Source organism: Toxotes jaculatrix, chromosome 17, assembly GCF_017976425.1.
Source record: "Toxotes jaculatrix isolate fToxJac2 chromosome 17, fToxJac2.pri, whole genome shotgun sequence".
Lineage (NCBI taxonomy): Eukaryota > Metazoa > Chordata > Actinopteri > Toxotidae > Toxotes > Toxotes jaculatrix.
The window spans coordinates 3,937,551-3,960,926 of record NC_054410.1 but is presented as its reverse complement, the minus strand read 5'-3'; the positions used below and the strand labels follow the sequence as shown (position 1 = coordinate 3,960,926).

General features: G+C 44.0%; 1 protein-coding gene across 6 annotated transcripts in view; it reads right to left on the bottom strand.

Annotated features, from left to right (window-relative positions):
* Nucleotides 1-269: 269 nt before the first annotated feature.
* The window catches only part of numb (NUMB endocytic adaptor protein), a 36,964-nt gene continuing 13,857 nt past the window's right edge, over nt 270-23,376 (bottom strand). The window contains exons 2-11 of one of the 6 annotated variants that reach the window (XM_041060436.1): nt 17,662-17,798; nt 13,032-13,106; nt 7,699-7,731; nt 6,919-6,993; nt 6,046-6,186; nt 5,404-5,608; nt 4,815-5,114; nt 4,392-4,535; nt 3,370-3,510; nt 270-2,704 (exon numbers count right to left, since the gene is read on the bottom strand). In XM_041060436.1, the coding sequence (XP_040916370.1) occupies nt 1,956-2,704; nt 3,370-3,510; nt 4,392-4,535; nt 4,815-5,114; nt 5,404-5,608; nt 6,046-6,186; nt 6,919-6,993; nt 7,699-7,731; nt 13,032-13,106; nt 17,662-17,787 (1,989 nt within the window). In that variant the 5' untranslated portion in view covers nt 17,788-17,798 and the 3' untranslated portion in view covers nt 270-1,955. The remainder of the gene's footprint in view (nt 2,705-3,369; nt 3,511-4,391; nt 4,536-4,814; nt 5,115-5,403; nt 5,609-6,045; nt 6,187-6,918; nt 6,994-7,698; nt 7,732-13,031; nt 13,107-17,661; nt 17,799-23,376) is intronic. The other 5 variants (XM_041060437.1, XM_041060441.1, XM_041060438.1 and 2 more) reach the window with 5 other exon arrangements.

Sequence of the window (23,376 nt, the reverse complement as noted above, 5' to 3'; positions counted from 1 at the left end):
CTGCATCTTACATGTTTAAGTTCGAACTCGTGAACTGTTTCACGACAATCCACTCACCTTTTTACACTGATATTTATTCAATACTTTTAAGGTTTAGTATTAAATGTATGTTCGTTATCATGAAAAGCAATAAACCCGAACCCAGGGGGATGTCATCAAATTGTTTTTTTTCTGACAACTGGACCCAAATCCACAAATATTCAATTTGCAATGACATACAACAGGAAAAAACAGTAAATTCTTACATTTGAGAAGCAGGAACCAGTTAATGTTGGTCAATTTTGTTTAATAAATAAACAAAAATAGATGATGAACATTTTCTTTCTCAGTTTTAGCTTGTGCCCGGGGAATGGCACTCATTTCCTCATCAGCATTTAAGGATTTTACTGTACATTGTATATGTTCAAAACAACAGAAGTCAGGAACACAGACCACTTTTTCCTCTACCACCATCAATTTATTCAATCTTTTAGCTTCATTGTTTCTCCAAAGAAGTGGAATAAAGTAATGAAATAATTACAAAATGGAAAAATAGATCAGAGAATAGATCATATTCACAGGTTTGATTAAAAAAAATAAAATAATAAAAACATGACAGAGAGAAATCAGACAGTGAGAGATGAAACCGTTTTATCTCCCTGTAGTTTTCTGCTGACCGTCAGAACCACAGCAGGCTAACGGAGGTCAGGGTAGGTCAGCATGCAGCTTCTCAGCAACTGCAGCACCACAACTGACTAACCCATGTTGATCAAGGTCACCTGTGAGGTCAAATCATCTATTTTAGTGCTTGTGCAAAATAAAAATTTAGAAATGAATTGCTAAAAAAAAAAAGAAGGGTGAAGAAACAGGAAATGACACAGCCTACTGTGTTAAATAAAAAAAAAAACAAAAGATCGTTACCACACAAAAGAATGACAATGAAGACAGAAGCAGTAAAATGTTAAGTACTGATGTGTACTAAACTACTAAAAACGGAGCACAGGTAAGAGAGGCAACCAGTTGGGCACCACCACCATTGCTAGGTCCACATTGATTGTTGCTGCAATGATACCGTATTTACAGTGAGACGCTTCACATCCCAATCACAGGATGCAGTTGACGGCAATAAAGAGATTTTTCTTCAAAAATAAAACAGTAAAACACAAAAGTAAAGCAGCTGTCCCTTCACAAAATCTCTTTACATCACATTAAAAATTAGCACTGCTGTGAGCTGTGTGTACAGTATAGATTCTTTATAGATATATATATATATATTTATGTATAATATATAGGGTCATTTCTTGTATACACGAACATAAACTTGTCTCATTGTAGCTAGCCTGTGCCTTTGGCAAGATTACTTACAACTCTTCTGTTAGATTCCAAAGCTATTTAAAATATACTTAATGCATAAAAATAAAGATTTTGGCATTGTCTTACTCCATTCTTCTGATTGGGAAGTTATTAATGAGAACTTCTCATATGGAAGCCGAGTTCTCTCAGTGCTGCAGTTCCTCTGCCAGGTGATGGAGGTCTCGTCCTGTCAACGGGTGGCGCTGGGAGCTGGACTAAGCGAAGGAGGGCACGGGATGGGAGCCACCACACTTGGGTGGGTGGGAGAGGGCCGACAGGGGGCTGGGTGTGGCTCGGCACAGATATTCCACAGGGTAATGAGGACCTTGCGCTCCACAGCACAAACAAAACAAAACAGACAATGCTAATGAAATGCCTGGGGAGCTGCACCCTTGTTAACAGCAACCAGTTCTGTTCTCCTTCTCCCCAGGCAGAGTTCTGCTCCCTGTTGAGTCACCCGTTGTTCTCCACTGTTTGCCAGTCCTTTTCAGCCCTGCTGAGCTTGTCCACTGAAACTGAGATGAAGAGAAGCAGGAGGACAATCCCTTCTCCTCTGTAGTCAGTTACCCACCTGCTCAATCAACTCCTTATGATCCAGTGCTTTCTCATCTCAAGCACAGGCTTCAGAGCTGGATCTCAAAGGTCTTGTGCAGCTCCGTGGAGAAGGGATTCGTCGGGGAGGGTGTGGTGCGCTGGCGCGAGCGGCTCTCCAAGGCTGCCCACTGGGCCTCAAAGGCATCTTCCTGCGGCTGTGGGGGCGGCAGGGTGGCAGGGGAGGATGGAGCGAGTTGGGATGGAGCAGCCCAGCTGTCTGCCCCGTTAAAGGTCACACTGCCATTGGATGGCTGGAGGTGAACAGGGTTCATGGCAGTGGGCTGTGGGGGTTTGATGAACGGGCTGACGCTGCCCACAGCTTGGACATCCTGCTGTGGTGTCGTAGAGGCCGGGACGGGGAACGGCTGGGGTTGCGTGGCTGAGCCGAACACATTAGCCACCATCTGTGAAGGAGTGATGCCGACCACAGGCACGCTGGGCTGAGGAAACGGCAGTCCGTTGGACATTGGGTAGGAGGCTGGAGCCTGAGCGTGGAAGGCAGGCTGACGAGGGGGCAACATGGGCACGGCGGGGGGCAAAGAGGACATAAAGGGAACAGAGGGAACGGATGCCACAGGTATCGGCACAGGGGCAGTGAAGGGCTGGGTGGGAGGCGATGCTGCTGCCATGATTGGATTAGGCTGCGGAGCTCGGACAGACTTGGACACTTCATCTAACCACCGGTCTGCTTCTGATGGTGTGCGTTTGTGAGAGGACATGGCTGGGGAGGATGAGGGGGGAACCACTATCACTGCAGCAGGGGACGACCAGTCACTTCCTGTTGTCAGAAAGCACACAGAAAAGTAAGTGGATAAACCAAACATTTAAAAGGGAGACTGACAGACACTGGAAGAAGTTACAGCTGAAAAAAGCCACATGGAAATTTTTGGCAAACTGGTACCATTGTAAGTATGCCGAATTAAGTATAAGCAGTTCCTGTTTTCCAATCTAGCCATGGAAATACAAACAATTACAGGATTACTCCAATACTTAAGAAATCTTAAAAAAACGTGTAGTTTCTCAGTAAAGTTCTTGAGTTATGAAAAGCTTAACTCCAGAACTTTGTTCATATGATGGACATCAGAGATACAGATATCCTTGGAAAGTGTAAGTAACAATGAATCTAAAAATACAGTATGTGTATCGTCTCTGTGTGTTGGGATTTGACTGAGTTATGACTCTGAGGAGCACAGAATAGTCTCTCCCTCTGCTTCACAGTTTGAAAGCGTCTGTTTTAAGTGATTCTGGCTCTGACTCATTAAAATTTCTGATGTAAAATGAAAGTAAACATGTCTTGGGTGGGATCAATAATTATGATTATAATCCTAATGATAATAGAAACTTTTTCCTTTGCAGTGACTCCAACAGGACACTCTAAGGCCCATTGTACTGTTCTCATCTCATACTTATCATTACAGTATCACACTCAGTGGAGCTGCTTACCTGGCTGCGCCGAGGCCGGGGCCCCCGATGGGGTCTTAGCCCAGGGGTTAGTTTCTCGAGCAGGCAGAGCAGGGGGCAGAACTGGGGGGTTAGCAGTAGCAGCAGGAGCAGCAACAGAGAAGGCGGGAGCTGTGCCGTTCACTACAGCAGATAAAGAACAGATGCTAGTACAAAGCAAGCTTGCGTGTTGGTGTCATGGACTAATCTTCTGTTAGACATGCACAATGTTACCGTGCAGTTAATTAGCAGTCTCAACAAGCGCTAATTACACACGTAAAATAAATGTTATGAGTTCTGTTATGACAAAGTGAGCGGGCACACATTCTCTGACAGCAAATTTAAACTGCGTCTATTCATTTCCTGTGGTGCCAAATTACCTGGGAAATTAAGCCAAAATGTGGGCAATGAATGAGACTGTTGCCCAGAAACGCTGGCCACAGACAACTTTTGGCTGTCATCTGCGGAGAACAACCCATCTATCAGTGTGTGCTTCCTCATTTCCCTACTGAACGTGGCAGTTTTGCCTGGCATGTGCAAAATGGCCGATAAGTCAACTACACTTATCCTAAGCTTCCCAGGTTTCTGGACTTTTGTCAAACTGTACGACATCCGCTCATCCTCTCATCCTCTCATCTTCACACTTCACTGTTGTGCACTGCAGCGTCAAGTATGAAGTTCTTTGGATGATGCTCTCGAAACAGCGCAAGCTGGAGTAACGCAGGCCAAGCCATCGGTCCCTACCAACAGGCGTCGCGCTATTTTCAATAATTACAGGAAGCTAAGAAACTGCTGTTGCTACATAATAAGCGCTCCCCTGCCGGCAAAGTGAACTAATTTAAAGTAACCTTATGACGGTTAAAAACAGAGCAGCAATAACACGTAACTTCTCTACTCAAATGCAGTCAGAGCCTCTCATGCAACACACAGCTGATGCAAACACATTAACCAATCAAATGAGTTGCTATGGCGCAGGTTCCCAGTTACATGTGTTAGATATTGAAGACTATGAGAAGAGGTGTTACCTGGTGCTACAGGAGACTGTGGGGATGACGCTGGCTTGGGCATTGGTGCTGAGGAGAAGGGGTCCTCCGGGGGTCCACTGAATGCTGTTGTGATCTGAGTACACAGCGAGCTGATGCTGTCACCTTCACCTTCTACCTCAGGGACTAGAGGAGGATACCAGAGAAAAGTTGACCAGAGTTAAAATCAGGGAAGACAGCACTAAAATACATAAAATTAAGAACATCAATCCATAAAAAAAGAAAAGTTTTTGTTCTGGGCACTAATACAAAAAAAAAATCAGAACCTTTTATTCTGATGCTCTTTACAACTTATGGTGGATCCTACCAAGTAATCCCAACAGTGTATTTGAAGGTTATGAGTGAACTGTGTGGAACAACAAAGGAGCTGCGGGCACAGAGAGTTGGTCAGCATCCCAGACCCACCTGTGTTTTTGATGGGGAAGTCTGACTTCCGCTGCATGGTGGAGGGTAGCTCATTCATGCGCAGTGACAGCTGTCGTTTGAAGGGAGACGTCTTCTGACTGAGGGCCGGGAAGCCCCTGAAGGAGCCCTGCCTGGCAAGAGCCTCGGCCGGTGCGTGCCTGCGGGGTATCGCCTGAGGTCCCAGGGTGGGCACAGAGAGAGGCGGGGAGGACGAGGGGGATGGTGAACCTCCCGTCTGATGTGATGAGGAGTTTGTCACACTGGTGGCCGAGTTCCCAGAGACCTTCACATCTGTCTCTGCTGAGGGAGCAAAATTTTACTAATGTGTTTTTAGGATAATGCTCCTTTCTTCAGTAGCAGCACTTTTTTTTACTGGCATGAATTTTACAGTGGTGTGTATCTATTTTTAATAGTAGGTGTTATTTGGACATTCCTCAAATGGCAGACCTCTATTTTCTGCTCCACATGAGGCATAAGCAGAACAAATATAGCAACAACATTAGCTGGAAGTGGGAGTACACAGAAAAAGACCTTGCTTAAACTGTCCGACCATTTTCCCAGGTCAGGGAATAACCCAACAAATACAGACCTTTTTTAGCATCCTGTAGCTGCCTCATGACTTCCTCCCGCTCTGCCGCCTCTGTTGCCGTAGTAACGCGAAATGAGCCCTCGCGGGTGAAAGTGGTTCTGTTGGCATCAAAGGTTGCCGTGACCCCACACTCCTTCTCCCGTTTCTGTTTTCGCTCCAGACACGCAGCGAATGCACAACCCACAGCATGACTGAGACGCTCTCCCTGAAAAGAGACAAACACAAAAAAAAAAAAAAAATTCTTAAGGTCTGCAGCTATCCGGGGTTTTCTCTTGTGCTCATTCAGCAGTGGTGTAACACTACAGAGGAACACTACAATCACCAAATCACATGACAATGGGACATGGACATGGGAAACACTGAGGATTGTATAGGACCATGCCTTTTAAGGGCAAGATCTAAATAGCAAGTGAAGGCAGCCTAACATTCAAAGGACAGTTACTACAACATTTGACAATTATAGCTATCAATATAAATTAAGATCAATATCAATAACAAATTGGTAATGTAGAAAATATAATAATACTATGTTAAAAGTCTTTAATTAAATGTACCTCCTGCATCAATTAATTTCTAAATAGTTTTCCTCATCTCTCACTTCTCATACAGCATGAACTAGTGAGGAGGTTTCAGATTTCTCACTGAGTCTTTGATGGCCATAAAACAATGGCAGATCCAGCGTCGCGTGGTGCCGTCCCTGCAGATGTAAGAAAACGCCCTCTCAAAGTTCCGGTCCGGAGCACAGAACGACACCTTCTCTATTGTCTGGTCCAGAATCAGGTCCTGCAAAAACAACAACCATTACAACATTATCACAAGCTTAGAAACCATGTTCAGGGTTAAGTGACTCTTCAAAATGTGGGATGAACGAATGACTGCACAGTGAACAGCACTTCAGTGACAAGGTCTATTTACTACGGTGCTCAGATAAGACTGAACTACTGTCAGCTCCAGAAGCACCAGTCTGCGCTGGACCACAACCATAACCCTCAATGTCTCACTCATGAAGGAATCCTGAATCCTGGACTTAATTTTACTGCGTTTAATAGAAGATGAATACAACAAAATAAATAGAATAAAATAAAATAAAATAACAGAGCAGGAAATACAGGATCCCGGACTTCTTAACAGTATCTTTGCACAAACTACAGCACACTTGCTCAAAAAGGTGAGATGTCATTATATTTCAGATCTAATATTCCTAAAAAAAACTTAAATAATTGTAGATTAAGATCACGATCACGGTTCAATGCACTACCAGCCCTTTCCAGCAGGTGTCAACGTAACCTTCAATGTGGTACTGTTTGCTCAACTCTGCAGGTGCAATGAGCACATATTTCCAAAGGCAGCCTTTCCGAGGTCACTAGACCAGACGTATAGTAGCTTCACAACCATTATTAACTGCTGCAGCTCAGCAGCTTCCACCTTTTAAGCTGCCTAAAGCCATGTGTACTTCCTCTGGCAGCTCCTTCTTTTTGATCAAGCCTGTGATGGAGGACTGAAGGGACTTATTACCTTTGTTTTGTCATCTACAACGCGGAGACCATCTGCCGACACCCACAACACAGCGCGCACTGGCTTCTTCCCGGCCTGCAAACACACACAACAGGAACAGGAACAAGTTAAGAAACAAATAAACTTTTCCAGTCTTTCCATATCCCCCAAGATTACTTCCACGTGTACCAGTCGCTGGTACCTATTCAACACACACACAAAGCACACCTGCAAATAAAGAGAAAGGCCCAGGTAAGAAACAAAACAGAAGACACAAGTCAGGAGTTGTTTTTCTGAGTGCTGTGTCATTCACTCGTACTCGGAATTTTATAAAACAACCAAGAAGACTGGTATGAGATTTGGTGCACAGATGCAGTCGACAGTGGTGGCCCCATTGGTTAGAAAAACAACACTAAAATATCTGTGTGTGCACAAAAAGGAAACGTTCATTCACACAAGCTGTTCACTGTTCCATTCTTGGTTCATAGAAGAAGGGCTGAAAGGAAAGAAGGCACTTCTGTTAATACAAAAAAAAAAAAAAAACACACACACAGACACACACTAAAACACAAAAAAGTGCCCCACCCCAGCCTAAACCACCCCACCTGCTCACGGACACATGCATCGCTGTGTGTGTCTCTCTGCAGACAGATATCTCCCCTGTGTAAAAGTGTGTGTGTGTGTGTTTCTTCCAGCCCTCAGACACGATCAAAGGGTGAAGTGTTATGTGAGAGGAGGAAAAATAATAATAATGCTAACAATAAAGAAAATCACACTCAGACACACAAGGCAATAACTTACTTTTGCAAAGAATCCTTTGAAGAATTTCCTGTCCTGGAGGGTGGGTGAGAGGGGTGGAGGAGACGGAGGGAGGAACAAGGCATGAAAATGTTACCTAGGAAGTCTAAAAATTGTCTGGAGCCCAAAGGAAGGGATTTGATTTGGGGTTTTCTTTTTGTTCAAAGTGAAACTGGGTTATGAGTGAGTGAGTGAGTGAGTGAGTGAGGCAATGGATCAGGTAGCTCCAAATGATTCAATACTGATAGAAGTTTTATTGGGTGATACTGTGGTTGTTATTGTCTTTATGATGATCACTGTTAGTACTACCACACTGGAAACCAGTAAACCACATTACTGTTTCCGCCAGATCCCCCCGACAGCAGGAAATGACACACCTAAGTTCTTTTGTGACTGAAAAAAAAAACAAAAAAAAAACTACAACAGTACCACAGCTAAGACAGCATTCCAAGCTGCCCAGGCAGAAGAGATAAAGATGGCAGACCTTCAGGTGTGTGTCTGTGGAGGGGATAATCCCAAATCCCTTTTTATTCTTTCCCCTCTGATTCCTAGACCAAGACATGGTCCTTCCATGGTTGTTCAGCAGACAGAAACAGATTCTCACAGACGGCGGTGGTTTGACCCCTGAGTCAAGCCTGTGACTGTTCACTGGTCAGCCAGAGTCAGGGGTCAAGTTCAGGCCGCTGCAACCACATCAAGACACCACAGCCAGACCCGGCCCCACCTAGTCTTAATCCTCCCTTCTTCCCCCGCTTCCTGAGAGTTCTTCTCCTCCCCATAAGCTGTGAAAAGTAGTGCCACTCTGCTCCTGTTACACAGCCATGGTGGAGACAGCACCCTGAGCACCATGTTAATGCATGATTTAACGTGTTAACCAGCACTGGAGATTCATTTGGAATGAGCTAAGCGTTTGTTAGTATGTGTGTGTGTGAGATCATGTGTGTGTGTTTCTCAGAACCACACGGACATGCAGATGATGGCAGAGTCAGCACAGCTAGTATTAGTAAGCTTGGTGGTTAGGGGAAAAAAATATCTATAGGGTTAAGATAACTACTATATGAGGGCAGCGTGAAGGGAGGGGGATTTGGAGGCATTTCTCTGCAATAAAAACCTGCTTAAAAAGACAAAAAAAATGTATAACACCAACAAAAAGGTAATACAATATTCAGGTATTCAACGTGTGAATTGTGATGAAACTACAGTAGGGGGAAAAAGGCTTTCTGGGCAGAAAGGATAGCTGAGTTTTGAAAGATCAAGGTGAAGCCGACAAGGCAAAAATAAAACACCTAAAGCAGGAAACTTCCTTTGTAGCCAAAGCTGTGCATATCTGACCTCATTAACGGGCAACCTTACCGCCCACAGTCAAACCCTTTCCATGGTGCTACGAGCGGGTGACTCACAGAAATTCTGGCCCCAAAAACAACACTAACCACCAGCGGGATGTGCAACAACGAATCACACATCTTGGGTAACACCTGACACAGGCCTACTTTGTGCAACAAGTGACAGTTTAAAACGTTTGCTACAAACATGGCAGATATCTCTACACCAACACGGAGTGTACGTCGTCCTGTCACTTTACCTGACAGGTTGTCAGGGAATCTAAAACCACCACCCAGCAGGGCATCTCTCAAAATGAGCTCAGAGTCAAGGGATGAGTTTGTTTTATTGTTTGGTGTTTACTCAAGAAATACCAGCTGACGTACACACCATCTGATGGACTAGAAGACATTCTCAATGATGCACCCTAAGGCCACGGGGTGTCGGTGTACAAATATAATTGAAATTCTTTTAGCATGTCAAAATCTCTGCTCCACCCAGTCCACACAGAAGAAACATTCCTGGTCACTGTGAGCTCCTGAGCAACAGCTAAAACATTCCCACCGTAAGAACGTAGAATACACCTCCAACCCTGGGCCACTCGCCAGCAGCAACAGCAGGAAGTGACGTCATGATGAGAACGTAAGAGGGCAGCTTGGAGGTTAACGGTGCCGCAATGCAGCCGCCTCCTCCTCCCGCCTTCATCCTCCCCTCTGAGTCACAGGTTGCAGAGCTGCGAGAAAACTCTCATTACCGTCCCAAAGGCTGCTGGGAAACACAATGGAGTCGGCTCAGAGCTGTAGCTGTCACACACGCAAACACACACTGTCTGACAGCTAGACCGCCAACACGCACCCACCCGCACAGAGCACATACAGGGACATCTGAGCACATTTATTTCTATGTTTTTCCTTCTTATGCATCAGAAAGCATCTGCTCGCTGTTGTTCTTCATCTGTCTTGGCCGCCCCAAGGCCTTAAGTGCTGATGTTGCCATTCTGTGCTGGTGTTGTGGCTGCTGCCCGGCTGCTGTTAGCTGATTCTCGGGAAACAACATCCTCTCCATCAGCCCACATCAGATATCAAGTCCCTACAGGTGTGGGCCTGGTTCCTGACCAATTTAGTTATTAGTTCCTGGAAACAGAGTTTGCTGCTGAGTAATATTAACTCACATTCCCTCAACTGGTGGGGATTGTATTTGTTGCCTGGCAACAGTTAGCTAATTAAAGAGTCAGTGAGGATGAGCAGGGATCTATCAGAGCCTCGCTAAATGTACATCTGTTTAAAGGAGGATGGTTCTGGTCTGGTCTGGACAATCCAGCTCTGACATGGACAACTGGCATCAAGGTTAGTCGTACTGTTTGCCAGCAAGTTCTTCTAAGCTGCATGAGGCAGAGTCAGCCTTCCTGCCAGTTTCCCTCCCTTGTAAACCGCCATTATAAGAAAAGATGTCTGTAAAAATGTTCACAGAGCCTTCACGTAGCATTAGGGCTGCTCTATGAATGCCAGTGATACAAATCAGCAGTCGAGAATCCCTGATTAAAACCTCAGTGCGTCCGTCCAAATCACTTCATTATTCTTGTTAAGATGACTGCAGACAGGGCGACACAGGACGACAGCATGGCAAACTCTAAACTTCACAATCCTACTCTTGTTTGAAAATCATTTAACTACAAAACTAATTGTAATGGAAAGATAATTAGAGCGATGGAAATTAATTGCAGAGAGACGCAATGCAGCACAACTGCTCTGTTGCTCCGCTGCTCTCAGATCTGGTGCTGAATGTTAGTGAATATTAATTTTCTTGTATTATGAATTTTTAAATAGTGAAGATTTAGTATTTGAAAAACTCTGGCAAAGCCTAGAAATGCTATCTTCTCTGTGTTATGACATCTCAGTGTAAAGTGTGTGGGATAAGGCAGCAGACTTAATGAAGGCGACAACAACGCTCATGAGTAGGGGAGCACACAACAAGGAAACAAACCTGGCAGAGAAAATAAAATCTGCAGTGTGTTAGAGCCTTTCACTGGAATGAATGGACACCACCTTAGAGATCCCAACAGCGATTGTTTTCTGGCATTTCCTGTAAGACGAACCCTTCAGGCACACGGGTAAACTGCTACGTCAATGCCAGGACTCAACTGGATGAAGGCCACTTAGCAGGAAAGATTATGTGTGGAAGAGGAGCATGAAATGATGCCAGCCTGACTCATATTTTGAAGGAGGCGAAAGTTAATTTCCCAACCCGCTTATAAACGCAGATCAATAAAGTCATGCCTGTGCTAGCCAACAAATACAGTCTGTGGGTAGTGAGGAAGCGAGGGAGTAAAATGTCAGAGGACACAGAGGAGGAAATGTCATTAGGCTGCGAAGGGTCAGATAGCGGCGGGCCACGGGAGGACGGGAGGCAGAACCACCCGCCTCTCCTACTGAGTTGGCTCCATTTTGTCCACCTTGTTAAAATGAGCGTAACTCAATAAGACCTCGCAGCCTCAGGCTCTGTGTACACCATGTGACCTCATCAAGCACCAGTATGTACTCACTATGGGAGTATGCGTGTTTGTACGTGTGTATGTGTGTACAGTATGTCTGGGTACACTTCATCCTGTGTGCGCGTTTCCATGTGAGCTAATTATTTGCCTATGAGCCCGATCTGAGTGTGTGTTTTAGTTGTGTGCATGTTCTGCTTCTGTGTGCAACAAATCTGCACTGTAGCACTGCGTGGGGTTCACACACACACACACACACACACACACACACACACACTGCTACGGGTGTCTACAAGTGTGTGTATATTTGTGAGTAAATATAAGCATTATATGAAAACATGGTGCCGTATGAGCGCGCGCGTGTGTTGTGTGGTACTCTATTTCGCACAAGTGACGTGTGTACTGGTGTTTTTGTGTCTAATAAAAATGTGTTGTACATGTGAGCGTGTTGTGTACCAGAATGTGTGAAGAGGTGTGCGTCTATGTGAACATAAAACTCTGCATGTGTGTAGTGTGTATGTTCTCCCGTGTGCCTTATATGGCTTCTGTTTTATTTTATTGTTCTATTTTAAATGGTATGAAAATGTAAGTGCTTTACTGTCCATAAAATCTGAAATGACTCTCAAGCATGTTCTCCATAGTAACAAATGGCTCTCAGTAGCTTTAGTAGGCTTCATCAGCTTGGTAGTTTAGAACATGCAACATGACTAAAACAAAATTTTATGAAGAGGGAAGAATTGGTATCAATAACAAAGGAAACAGGGTGTGAATCTCAATTAGTCTGAGTCACCTTAAATTGAAAGTGAAAGCTATTCACACATGCAAAAGAGTTTCGTAACCTTTGTTGGCACAGACTTCAAACTTTGTGCCAAGACATGACGTGCCGATCCTTTCATACAGAGACAGACCCCAGAAGCAGACCTGTCGACTCAGGTTTGGCCCTGGCTTCAGAGAATCAGCCTCATTTACCCACAGGACTTAATAACCTGGGTGGAGCCTTGGCAAACAACTGACAACATGGAAAAGCAGTTGCTCCATAGTTTCCCCCATCTCCTCCCCTCCTCCCCAAACTGGAATTTGTTCATTTTACGCAACTCTGCCGGAATCCACTGCAGCAGGAAGTACACGCCGGCCTATCTGCCCTGGCTGAGAGAGTGTACGCGGAGAGGAAGAGGCATTCACAGCAGACCCCGATAACCCTGGAGGTTGTCTGAAGGTCATGTTGGGCGGAGACCCTCACTGACAAATGGTAGCAATCAGCCACACTCGGGCCTCTGTATACAGAGAAAACGAGGCCGGAATAAACAGTGATGAAACACTGAGAAGAACAAAACTGCATACTGACGAGAAGGAGAAGGGCTGCCATGACATATATGTTAGAAAAAAGTCAGTAGGATGCTGGTATCATAGAGAAGGAAATGAATGGAGAAAGAGATAAGAGAAAGGACAGATAAAAAAGGAGGTCGGATGTCTGGTATTTAGCAGCCTCGTTCCTGAAAGTACAGAGGGGTTTTCTAGAGAAACCTACCGTCTTCAGCCGCTTCACTGCATCCTCACAGATGTGCATCCCCCTGGACTCTTCCACCTCCACATGTCCCAGGTACTGCAGGGTAGAGAGAGACAGAGTGAGTGAGTGAGTGAGCCGTGACAAACCTTCCCTGTGGCTATCTCTACTGTAGTTTAAGTAAGGCTACAATAATAAACTGGTAATAGACTCGGAATTTAAATGAGTCCAGATTGTCTAATGCCCCCTGGTATGCTGGCACTGGTGATTTATACAGCTAATTAATTACCATTTTGAGGTCAATCGCAGTTCAATTGCTCCCAATTTTGTCATGTCAATTTCGTCCGTGGAGAAAACACTGAACCGTTGCTGAGAAATATAAATGGGCAAGTGAGCGATTCTATGAGGAAGGGATCATGTGAGGAAAACAAAATAAATCATGAGGGCGCAAAAAGAAGCTACTCTTTCATCAAACACTGAGACTGGTCGACGTTCAGCCACCTCCTGTGTGTTCATGTGGACTTAATTTGAAACCCAACCTGGATCAGACGTTTTGTTTTGGCTCATCACACACAAGACAATTAAGATCAGGCAGTGTAACGCTGTTAGCCACGGGAAGCTGACTTTCAAAAATCTCCAGCAATTGTTTGATCTTTCTAGAATGAACTGTACGTCTGTGAGCAACAAGTCCAACCTAATCGACTAATTACTGCAGTCCTATGAAAAGGGCTGCTGTTGCTTTGACCTTTTTAGACTATTTCCCCTTCTCCGTGCTTTTAAAAAAGATACGGTCTGATGTTAACCTTCACGGAAAAAGAGCAGAGGCATTACATCACCATATATGTCACGTATTTAATGACTGAGGTAATTGTTAAAAAACCCCTTGTACGAAGCAATTAATCAAAAAACAAGGTGTGTCAGGATTTGTCAGACGCAACTCAGGAACTTGCAGTGAATGATTGATAACACCATACTTTTACTCAAATTACCACCTTCCTTGGGGGAAAGCCGGTGTTCCAAACACATTACAGCCTAAATCGGGAATTATGTTGAAATCCTACGTGAGTGAGTTTGACTACAACTGAATGAACGGAAAAAGCTGCCTCCTCCAGCTCGACCCTTCCTCCCTCCCTCCCTCCTCCTTGACCTGAAGCAGCATCATACCCTGCTGTGTGTCACTCCAGACTCACAAGCCTGACTGGCCCAGAAGCCATTGTGTATGTGGGGCCGGAGAGGAAGTCCTTACCCTTCCCTTATAGATACACACACACACACACACACACACACACAGCACGCCTGTCACCCCCACCCCCTAGCCCTGCTATTTTAAGAGTGTGACGCCACAACTGTGAGTCACACTGTTGGGAGTTTTAGAATACACATGCGTATACACCTAACGCATGTAAACACACAGAGATGAGCACCGAAACGCATGTGTGTTAAAGACAACTGATGTGAGGCGGCAGCTGTGGGTAGTGAGGACAATGAAAGAAGCAGCGCCACTAATAGGGGATCTGCCAGGAGACGTGGCTGAGGTGAGATGAGTAAATGCAGGGGAGGCTTGAAGTGTCACAACAGATGCTTCATTGTGGCATCTTACTCCGTCCTGTTAGTGACTGGCTGGCACCAACAATCTGGGGGCTGAAACATCCACATTTAATACATGTGCTCAACCAAAACAACTTGAAAAAATTGAAATTAATATCTCCTGGACAGAGCGTTGTACATGTGTAGGGTAATTCGGTTCTGAAACCCTGGTTTGTTTGTGGGCCGACACCAGGATTAGTTCCACTTGGCACTAATCCTACTGTGGGCTGGGATTAGATGCAGTATCATGATATTTTTATTACTGTGCTGTTGCTGCAACTACAGTTTTGGTGTCTGCTGAGGAAGAACTTAAGATGAGGCATCTTGTTTATATTTTTCTGTCCCTGGGCAGGATTTTCCAGGTGTAAAGGGCCAGACGAGGGCCAAAGTGCAGCATTCAGACAGTTAAAAAAAAACCACAGCCATATTTGAATATTCAGGTGTTATCTTAAAGGAATATGTAAACATTCATTCGCTTTCTTGCTGTGAGTTAGATGACACTCCCGTCAGTTAGCTTAGTTCATCAATAAAGACTAGAAACGGGGGAAACAGCTAGCCTGGCTCAGTCCAAAGGTAACAAAATCCTCCTACCACCTCTAGCTCAGATGATTTGAGGATGGTATAGGCACAAGGTGGCATTTCACATACACTTAAGCACTAAACCATATCAATATCAATAGGGTGGAGTTGACATTGTTGGTGTAAATCCTCTGGATGTAATCCAGGTGGATTCCAAGAATTAATTGAGGATATGGGCCATAAATCAATTTCAGTGAAAAATTCAGTCAGATTCAATAGAAAGTCCACACCGTAGACAGCCTCACAAACTCCTTCTTTCCAACTTGTGAATAACTGCAGAAAACAATCTCACAGAGAAGCACGCACATTCATTTCTATACACATAAATCTACATAGTCTGAACCTACCAAGGGCATAATACATTTCCTTCTCATCTGTTTTAGTTGGTAAGCAAGACACACAAGCAATTTAATCTAATCTCACATCCATCTCCAGCCTTCAGCAGTCTCATAGGACTGACATTTCCACGCAAAAAAATAGCAAGTCTACATTTTCACCTTCAATCTTGCATAACTGTCTGTCTAGACGACTTCTCTTTGAAAACAACATACACACGCACACATGTGCATACAAATACGTGCTGCTTAATATGACATTCTAATACTGTGGCTGTACATGGTCAAAGGTAAAAACTCAAAAATGATTATCAGTGGAGAACCGGGCTTACACTGTGCTTGTTAAAGATGCTATTGTAAAGGGGGAAAGCCCCAAGCCACAGCATTAAAACCTAATATCCCATCTTAACACCATCACCAGCCCAGACCCCCTCCCAACACTACTTTGAAACAGACTCCTCTCTCTCTTCTTCTTCTTCATGTCCTCTTAACTCCTCGATTCGTTACTCTGTGGAGCGGCAGTCAATGATAATTCCACTGCAACTATTCCAGCCCACACACAACTGGCCTCCTCTGAGACACCTAGAGCAGGAGACAGGGAGCGGTAGGAGGGGGGAGGAGGGAAACAGAGGAGTAGCATGGTAGGTTGAACTGGCACGGTGAAAACCAGTGTAGAGAAAAAAAAAATGCTGTTGGAGAAGTGTGTGTGTGGGGCTGCACAAGTATTCAGAAAAATCTAAACAATCTAAAGGTAAGCTTTTTCTTCATTACTCCACTCTGGAGGACAAATTCTGCAATTCACTGAGTGCTTTAACAACTTTAACAGTTTATCATAAGAATGGTCAGTTACCCGAGGTTAAAATATGGCAAGGCATGTCTACTGAATGGTTACAGAGCCTGCTTTATGCTGGAGGAGCATTTTTAAGGAAAGAAAATAAAAGTGCAGTACTTCAATTAAACTTCTTTCCTTGGTGACAATTCGTAAAAAATCTCTTTAAAGATAAAAAAAACAATGTGCACACTCGAAGAAAGTGGTAAATTAAAACTAAATGTGAGAACATCTAGTTCAATTACACCTTTAAAGAAGTGTGAAGAAAGAGCAGAGTAGTTGCTAACAGACAAATCTAGCTTTGAGTACAGCGATGAGAGACAATCTATGGGGAGCAGATGGGGGAGGGAAGGTGTGTATGAACATGTGTGTTGGGGGACATTTGGAAGACAGCTTAGAGGAAGTCTTGAATCTAGGGCAGTTAACACACAGGCTGAAATGCGTGCATGTGTGACCTCAGGACGTGTACCAACGCACCCATTCCACATCAATTTTCTATTTTACTTCATAACTCCCTCAACTTTCTTCAGTCTCTTTCATATCACCGTCCACCGTCATATCACCTCCCTCTGCTCTTTCAATTCCTGTTTCATACTCACATTAAATAGGATTATGCAAAGACACAGGTAGCAAAAAAAAAAAACAAAACCTCTACACTTGCTAATGTGCAACCCACATCCACAGAGTCGATCTGCTCTGTGGAAAACCTTTTCTCAACGCTCAGGTTTTCAATTCCCCTTTAACCTGGGTGAGGTGAACATTTGGACCCATGTGATGAGAGGAAGCGTTCCATTGCGCTTCTGTTTGCAAAAGTGGAAGGTTTTGTTGCCACAATAAAGCAAACTCTCCACTTCAGTTGCAGCACCACAGGCCCAGTTGGTCCATTCTTGACACACTGAAGACTGAATGTGGAAAGATACTGTAAATCCTACTGTGTGTGTGATTTGCGTTTCACCAATTCACTGCCCCCAAGTTATTTCTCAGGTATAACTGAAATATTTTTTTATGTTTAACATATATTTTACCTGATGATTCAAGTGGTTCTGAAAAATCTTGGAGGCCAGAAATCAATTGTGCGCACACATCCCACAGGTTTGGAAAGCTACAGCAGATAATCCTGCAACCTAGATAAAAGCTGTGCTCACACTCTCTGAATGCTTATGATTAATCACCACCAGCGTCCTTGGGGAGCTAGGCGACATGCAAGTTTCTCAGAAGTATGAGTGTGCCACAGTAAAGTCAGCACTGAACTGTGTGTGAGTGAGTTTGTGAGATTTTGTGTATGCAGGTGTGTTTATGTGTGAGGGAAAGCGGGGAGGGTCACCTTGACTGCGAAGCTGCATTTGCCGCTGCGGACCGCCTCTTCGTCTGTCTGCCACTGGTGTGGCCGACTGGACTCCGGCACGTAGATGTCTTTCTTCCGGCGGAAGCTCTGCCGTAGCTTATTCATCACTGAGCTCCCTGTGAGTGGTGAGAGACACTTTATTAAACCCAGGGTGAAAATTTCACAAGCAAAAAAAAAAATAAAGGGTGTCACTGCCAGGAAAGCTGGAGAAATAACAAAAAAGCAACAGTTAAAGAAAACTGCAAAACATATTGAGTAATAAGTTTTCAAATCTGGGGATTGTACCAGTTCACATGCTGTCAATAGTGCAAGTCAACACAGAAATTAGCCAACTTCCTGTGTTTGATAATGGATAAGAAGCTGGTGGTTATTGAGAACTAAAGTGCTAGAGCACAGAGCTAGACTACCACTAACGCGCCCTGTTTAGTGTCTGTAAATAGTAATACTTTAAACACAGACGTCAGTGCACACCACAGTAAGGTACTGTCTCTCACAAGGAGGAACAAAAGAGTTGGGAGTCTGAGTCTCTGCAGCATTAGGAGTCAAGGCAGCCCAAATAAAAAGGAACAGAGCACACTGAGGGAAGTCCGCTGAGAATTTTCTAACTGCTGATTGCACCAGGGTAACACGTCTACAGAGAGATTGCAATCCAGATAATTTTCGATTTCCACATTTTTAATTTTCAATTTTAACTCAAAAGTCACAGAGTATATAGCACACTTCACCAAGCATGGGATCAGGACAGCTAATGATCTGTACATGTAAATTCTCCAGGATTTCGGACTTGAGAAAAGGTGCTTACTTCCTGCTTCAACTTTGAGCTACCACATTTGTCGGTTTGCCTGTACAATGGAGGATTACTTGCAACATTACGAGCACATTTACTTTTACATTAACCTCCAAATAAAGTGGTAGCTAATGTGGGAATACTCCCATGACTCCCATGATCAGGATAAATGCACTTCTTTAAGCAGTACATGTATGTCTTCTTGGCTTCAGGAGGGATTGGGAGGCAAAACCAAAAAAAAAACAGAGACCCAATTAAAAGTTGCTGATCCAAACAAGAACTGAGAGGTGCATCCATCATAGAAAGCCTGGCTCGTGTCTCCAGGAGCAACTCATAACTGGGGACCAAGAGTCATTCAGCCATGCAGCTCTGACTTTTTAACACATGAGCAAAGAACAAACTCCTTCACTAACAAGTTGTGGCCACTAACTGAGCTGATGAGGATCTGGCGGGATTAAAGGTCTTTAATCCACAAGGAAAGACTGTCCGCAACCATACACACACAAGAACAAGCAGCAACATAGCAGTGTACACTCACACATGCACACTCAAAGCAATCGCACACATATGCACCTACTTAAACAAACACACACACACACATGCTCACTCACTCACAGGACTGAGCTGTCTGTTTGCATAATGAAACCTGTCCTGGGAGCCGGAAATGGCCGGGGGTAGAAAGTGTGTTTGAGGTGAGGCTGTCTTATCTGTCCGTGCCAGGCTCCTGCTCAGTGGTCAACACACAATGAAGCTTTGAGTCCTGACCAGGCCACCGAAACACACATAAACACATCAGACTTCCTACTGTCACTTAAAGGGAGACCGACAGTGGACCATGGACTTCTGAAGAGCCTGAATCTGCTGTGTGCAGTAGTTTTAGTTTTAGCCTGAGTGCAGCTACGAAAGACACAAAACTTGCTGCTTGGGCTATTCCACAAGCCAACTTCATTTTATGAACTAAATATGACTTTTAAATGACGGCTAGTCACTTGGCCAAATGAGTGCTAGCATGGCCAAGCTTGCAAGCCAGAAGCCAAATTCAAGTAGAGATTTTGGCTGCAGTTGGTGGATTTTTGTCGCCCGTTTTCCACATGTTCTGTAATGGAAACTATTGTGTGGCACAGCCAACACCTCTCTTGTCTACTGTCTGTTGTTCACAGCATCATTCACGGAAAGACAATCACGATCCCGGAGCCCTATTGTAGGTAGAGATACAAATACACAAGGTGAGCTGTGTGAAAATGGGCCAGAAACAATGTCTAACAAGTGCTTAGATGTGTGCAAGTACCTGCGTAATAAGAAAAAAAAAAATCCTTTTTCAGGTGCCATGATGTAAATACACCCAGTCAGACGCTAGTGTGTATGTGCTCCTATGCATTTGACTTTGCACATAAGCACACAAACGTTGTAGCCTGCAGTGGAGTGAAGTGTTTGAAAACAAGACGGCTGAGTGAGAGGGAAAAAAATATTGCTTCATCCCTCACTCCTGCTCTCTCTCCTAACACACTCGTTTATTTAGGTCATATCATGTTTGGGCTCACTGCAGTGCCAGTGACAGGCTGCATGCTTCCAGCCTGCAGAGTGAAGAGGAGGAGCAGGAGGAAAACAGATTTGCCTGCTCCTGAGCGCCTCGTCTTTGGTGCAACAAATAACAGCATTTGTTTCCAACCTGCTATGCGCACATTTTGAGTAAATATTGTCACCATGAATTTACTTGTCATATTGTCACCAGACACAAGACACCACTCAGTGATGTTTTTCAACATATTTTTTTATCTTTAACAAAAGCAGTATATTTGTGATACTGTGGAAAGACACTGTACTTTTAGGTAGATAGGTTTTTATAAAACAGACATCTCTTTTTTTTTCTAATCTTTTTACAGTCTGAAACAGCTGTGTTTTGGCTCTGGCTAACACGTTTGCCAATTTGACAACCACACATTTTGTGCAGATAACTACCAGATGGAGGTTAGCTTTAAAACGACGGGGGGGGATTATTTATTGATTCATCTGTTGATTTGTCAATATATTAAGACTAAAAACGACTGACCATCATTATTTTGGCTTGAAAAACACTGAAAGTGTCGTTGTTATTTTTCTGCTGATTGACTAATCAAGTAATCGACTAATTATTTCAGCTCTAATCGTTTTTGTAGTTTGTGTTATTTTTTATCTTCACAAAGTTTTAGAGATACGGGCTTGCTAAAGGATAGTTGCTGGTAAATTTTGGGATGAAGCAGCTACCAACTCCAGCTCAAGTACAGAAAAAAGGACTTTTTCTGCCTGAAGATCTTAACTTGAAGAGTCTCTTTGAATTTAGCCTGGGGACAGACGGAGGTAAAACACTATTAGTCTGAAAAACAGTCTGATAGGTTGATGTAGGCCCATTAATGCCCCACAGTTTTTAGCTCATCTCACAGCACCTTACTAAACTCACCTTCTAAATCACTTAACACTTATGATACTGCCAGATTACAACCCACACACCTTCTCTCCTGACTACTGCAATATCTAAGAGAGACAAATAAGGAGGCAGCGGGGATGTAAGTGATAGCACATATATTCATGTGCGTGGGAAAGAGAGCGTACATTTGCTGTGTTTGTGTATATCTGGTGTAATGTTAGTGCTCAGCCAAGCATATGCACCTGAGGAGCGTAGAACATGTGTAACCATTAGCAGGAATGTGATGTGAGTAGTGTTGCCAAAATGTGAGATGTTTGGAATGAGAACCTCCTGACAAAATATAGCTATTTTCAGCTGTAAATGGACTACATCAAACCCATGGCTCCTGCTGAAGGTTTTCATCCTTTTGATCTCTTATACTGCGACCAGACGGACGTAACACCCCAGAATAAATACACACTCAGCGATTTGAACCAATTCTTCACCACACTCCTTTGGCTACCTTCATCATTCATGATCGATCTGAACCACTGCAGCACAGATCTGACTTTACCCCTCAATCTTGCTTTAGTTTTGGGATTAACCCTGGTCTGACACTGCTTGTTTTGCTATGAAAGGCTTCAATAATAATTGCAGACTTTATAAATTGTACCCTCATGTTCAGGGGTGAGATTATTTTGTCAAACTCTCATGTTGATTCCAAGTGTAAAAACTGCAGCAAAACCCTGCGAAGAACGGATCGAGGCAAATACTTTGTTCAGCAAATATACAGTATTTATACTATGTTAATGTAAAATATCTTACAGCAATGTGCACTGAACTACAGTTGCAGAGGGAGGCCTGTGTTGACATAGACAACCAGGGATTAACCTGCAAAAGCAGATTGGTAGGTCAAAAGCAGGTTGAGCACATGCTCGTTATCCCATGTCAAACATGGAGTTTGTGTATGAAATCTGCATTACAACCAGCATTAGGTAACTCTATTGTGTGTGTGTGTGTGTGGTTGGCAGGAAGGTGAGCAGTGATAGGGATGGAGGCCAGAGGGAGCACAGCACAGAATGAGCAGTGAGGGGGAAAGTCTGGCTGCGTTCGCCTGGTGCAGAGTGTTGGGGTGGTGGGTGGAGGGGGTGTGGGTCATGTGAGGTGGGTTTAGCTCCTTGTTTGGCCTCGATCCAAAAGGAGGAAGGCAAGAAGGGAGGGAAGGTGGGAAACCAAGATGGAGCTGCAAATTCAGAGAGGTGAGGAGAAGGTACAGGAAGGGGAAAGCCAAGATGAGTGGCAGGAGGGACAGAGGGACGTAAAATAATTAGGATGGAAAAGAGTATGAGGTTAAGACAAAGTGAGAGAGCAGCGCAGCTGCAGAAGCTGAAAGATAGGTTGGAGAAGGCAGCAGTAAAAAAAAAATGAATTAGCACAGTTTCCCTTAGGTGTGGTTTTTATTCCAGACTCAGTGCAACGGCATGCCTTCACCCAACAACCTTCTGAACTTACAGAAGTGACTCCAGCCTGCAGTAAAACAGACAGTAATAGCTCCTGGCTCTGGCAAATACATCACGGAGATTATTATCTTTGTAGGCATTAATGGCACTAGAGAAAAGAATCACACTGATGTTGTATTAAATTTAAAGTGGTATGACTTCTACATTTTGCAGTTTATACATCTACAAAGAAATAATAAAGCCACAGCAGAACACCATTTTCCAACTGAGGAAAAAAAAAGAGTGGCACATGTTTTGTTTTTGCCATGCATGTGGTCTGTTGAAGTTACTGTGTTTGGATTTATTTATTTCCTCTTGCTATTCTCAGACAGCAAGGTCTACCTAAAGCTGATTTTCAAGTTATTCAAAGGTAAAACTTATCCCATCATACCATAAGTACAGATATGTTTGGTCAGTTACACACCGAAACATGTTTGTCAACATCATGTCAAGAAGAAACGACAAGTATAAGGGCCAGCTTTTACAGCATCAAAAATAAAACAATGCTTGGGCAGGTTGCTAAACTAAAAAGGGAGTGAATGGAGGACAGAGGGGCATGGAGGGGGATTGGAAAAGGGAGGGGGGCGGAGAGAAAAGGCATGTGGGCTTTGGTGTAGGAAAGCAGGATCTGAACCCTGTTGGAGCTGTCACAGCTCCTATAGTCTGGTGCCGTGAGGATCTCTGGCTGTTCTCCTACCAGCACTAATGAGGACAATTACACAAGGACCGTTTATACTCCCTGTGTGTTCATATACACAGTAACAAGCAACAGTGAAGGACAAAAGGCATGGAGCTCTCTGAAGACGAACATGCAATGTTATCAACACGTTCACTGGACAATTACGCACATAAGGACACACACAGACACACTGTCCATGGTGGTAAAGACGGAAACACACAGAGGAGGAGAGATACACAGGAAAAAACAGAGAACAAAACCACAGCAATAGAGGAAAACAGAGAGAACGCACAGGACTTTTCCCTCAGTCAGTGCTGTGCTGCTGCCCGGGAAGGAGGGAGGGAGG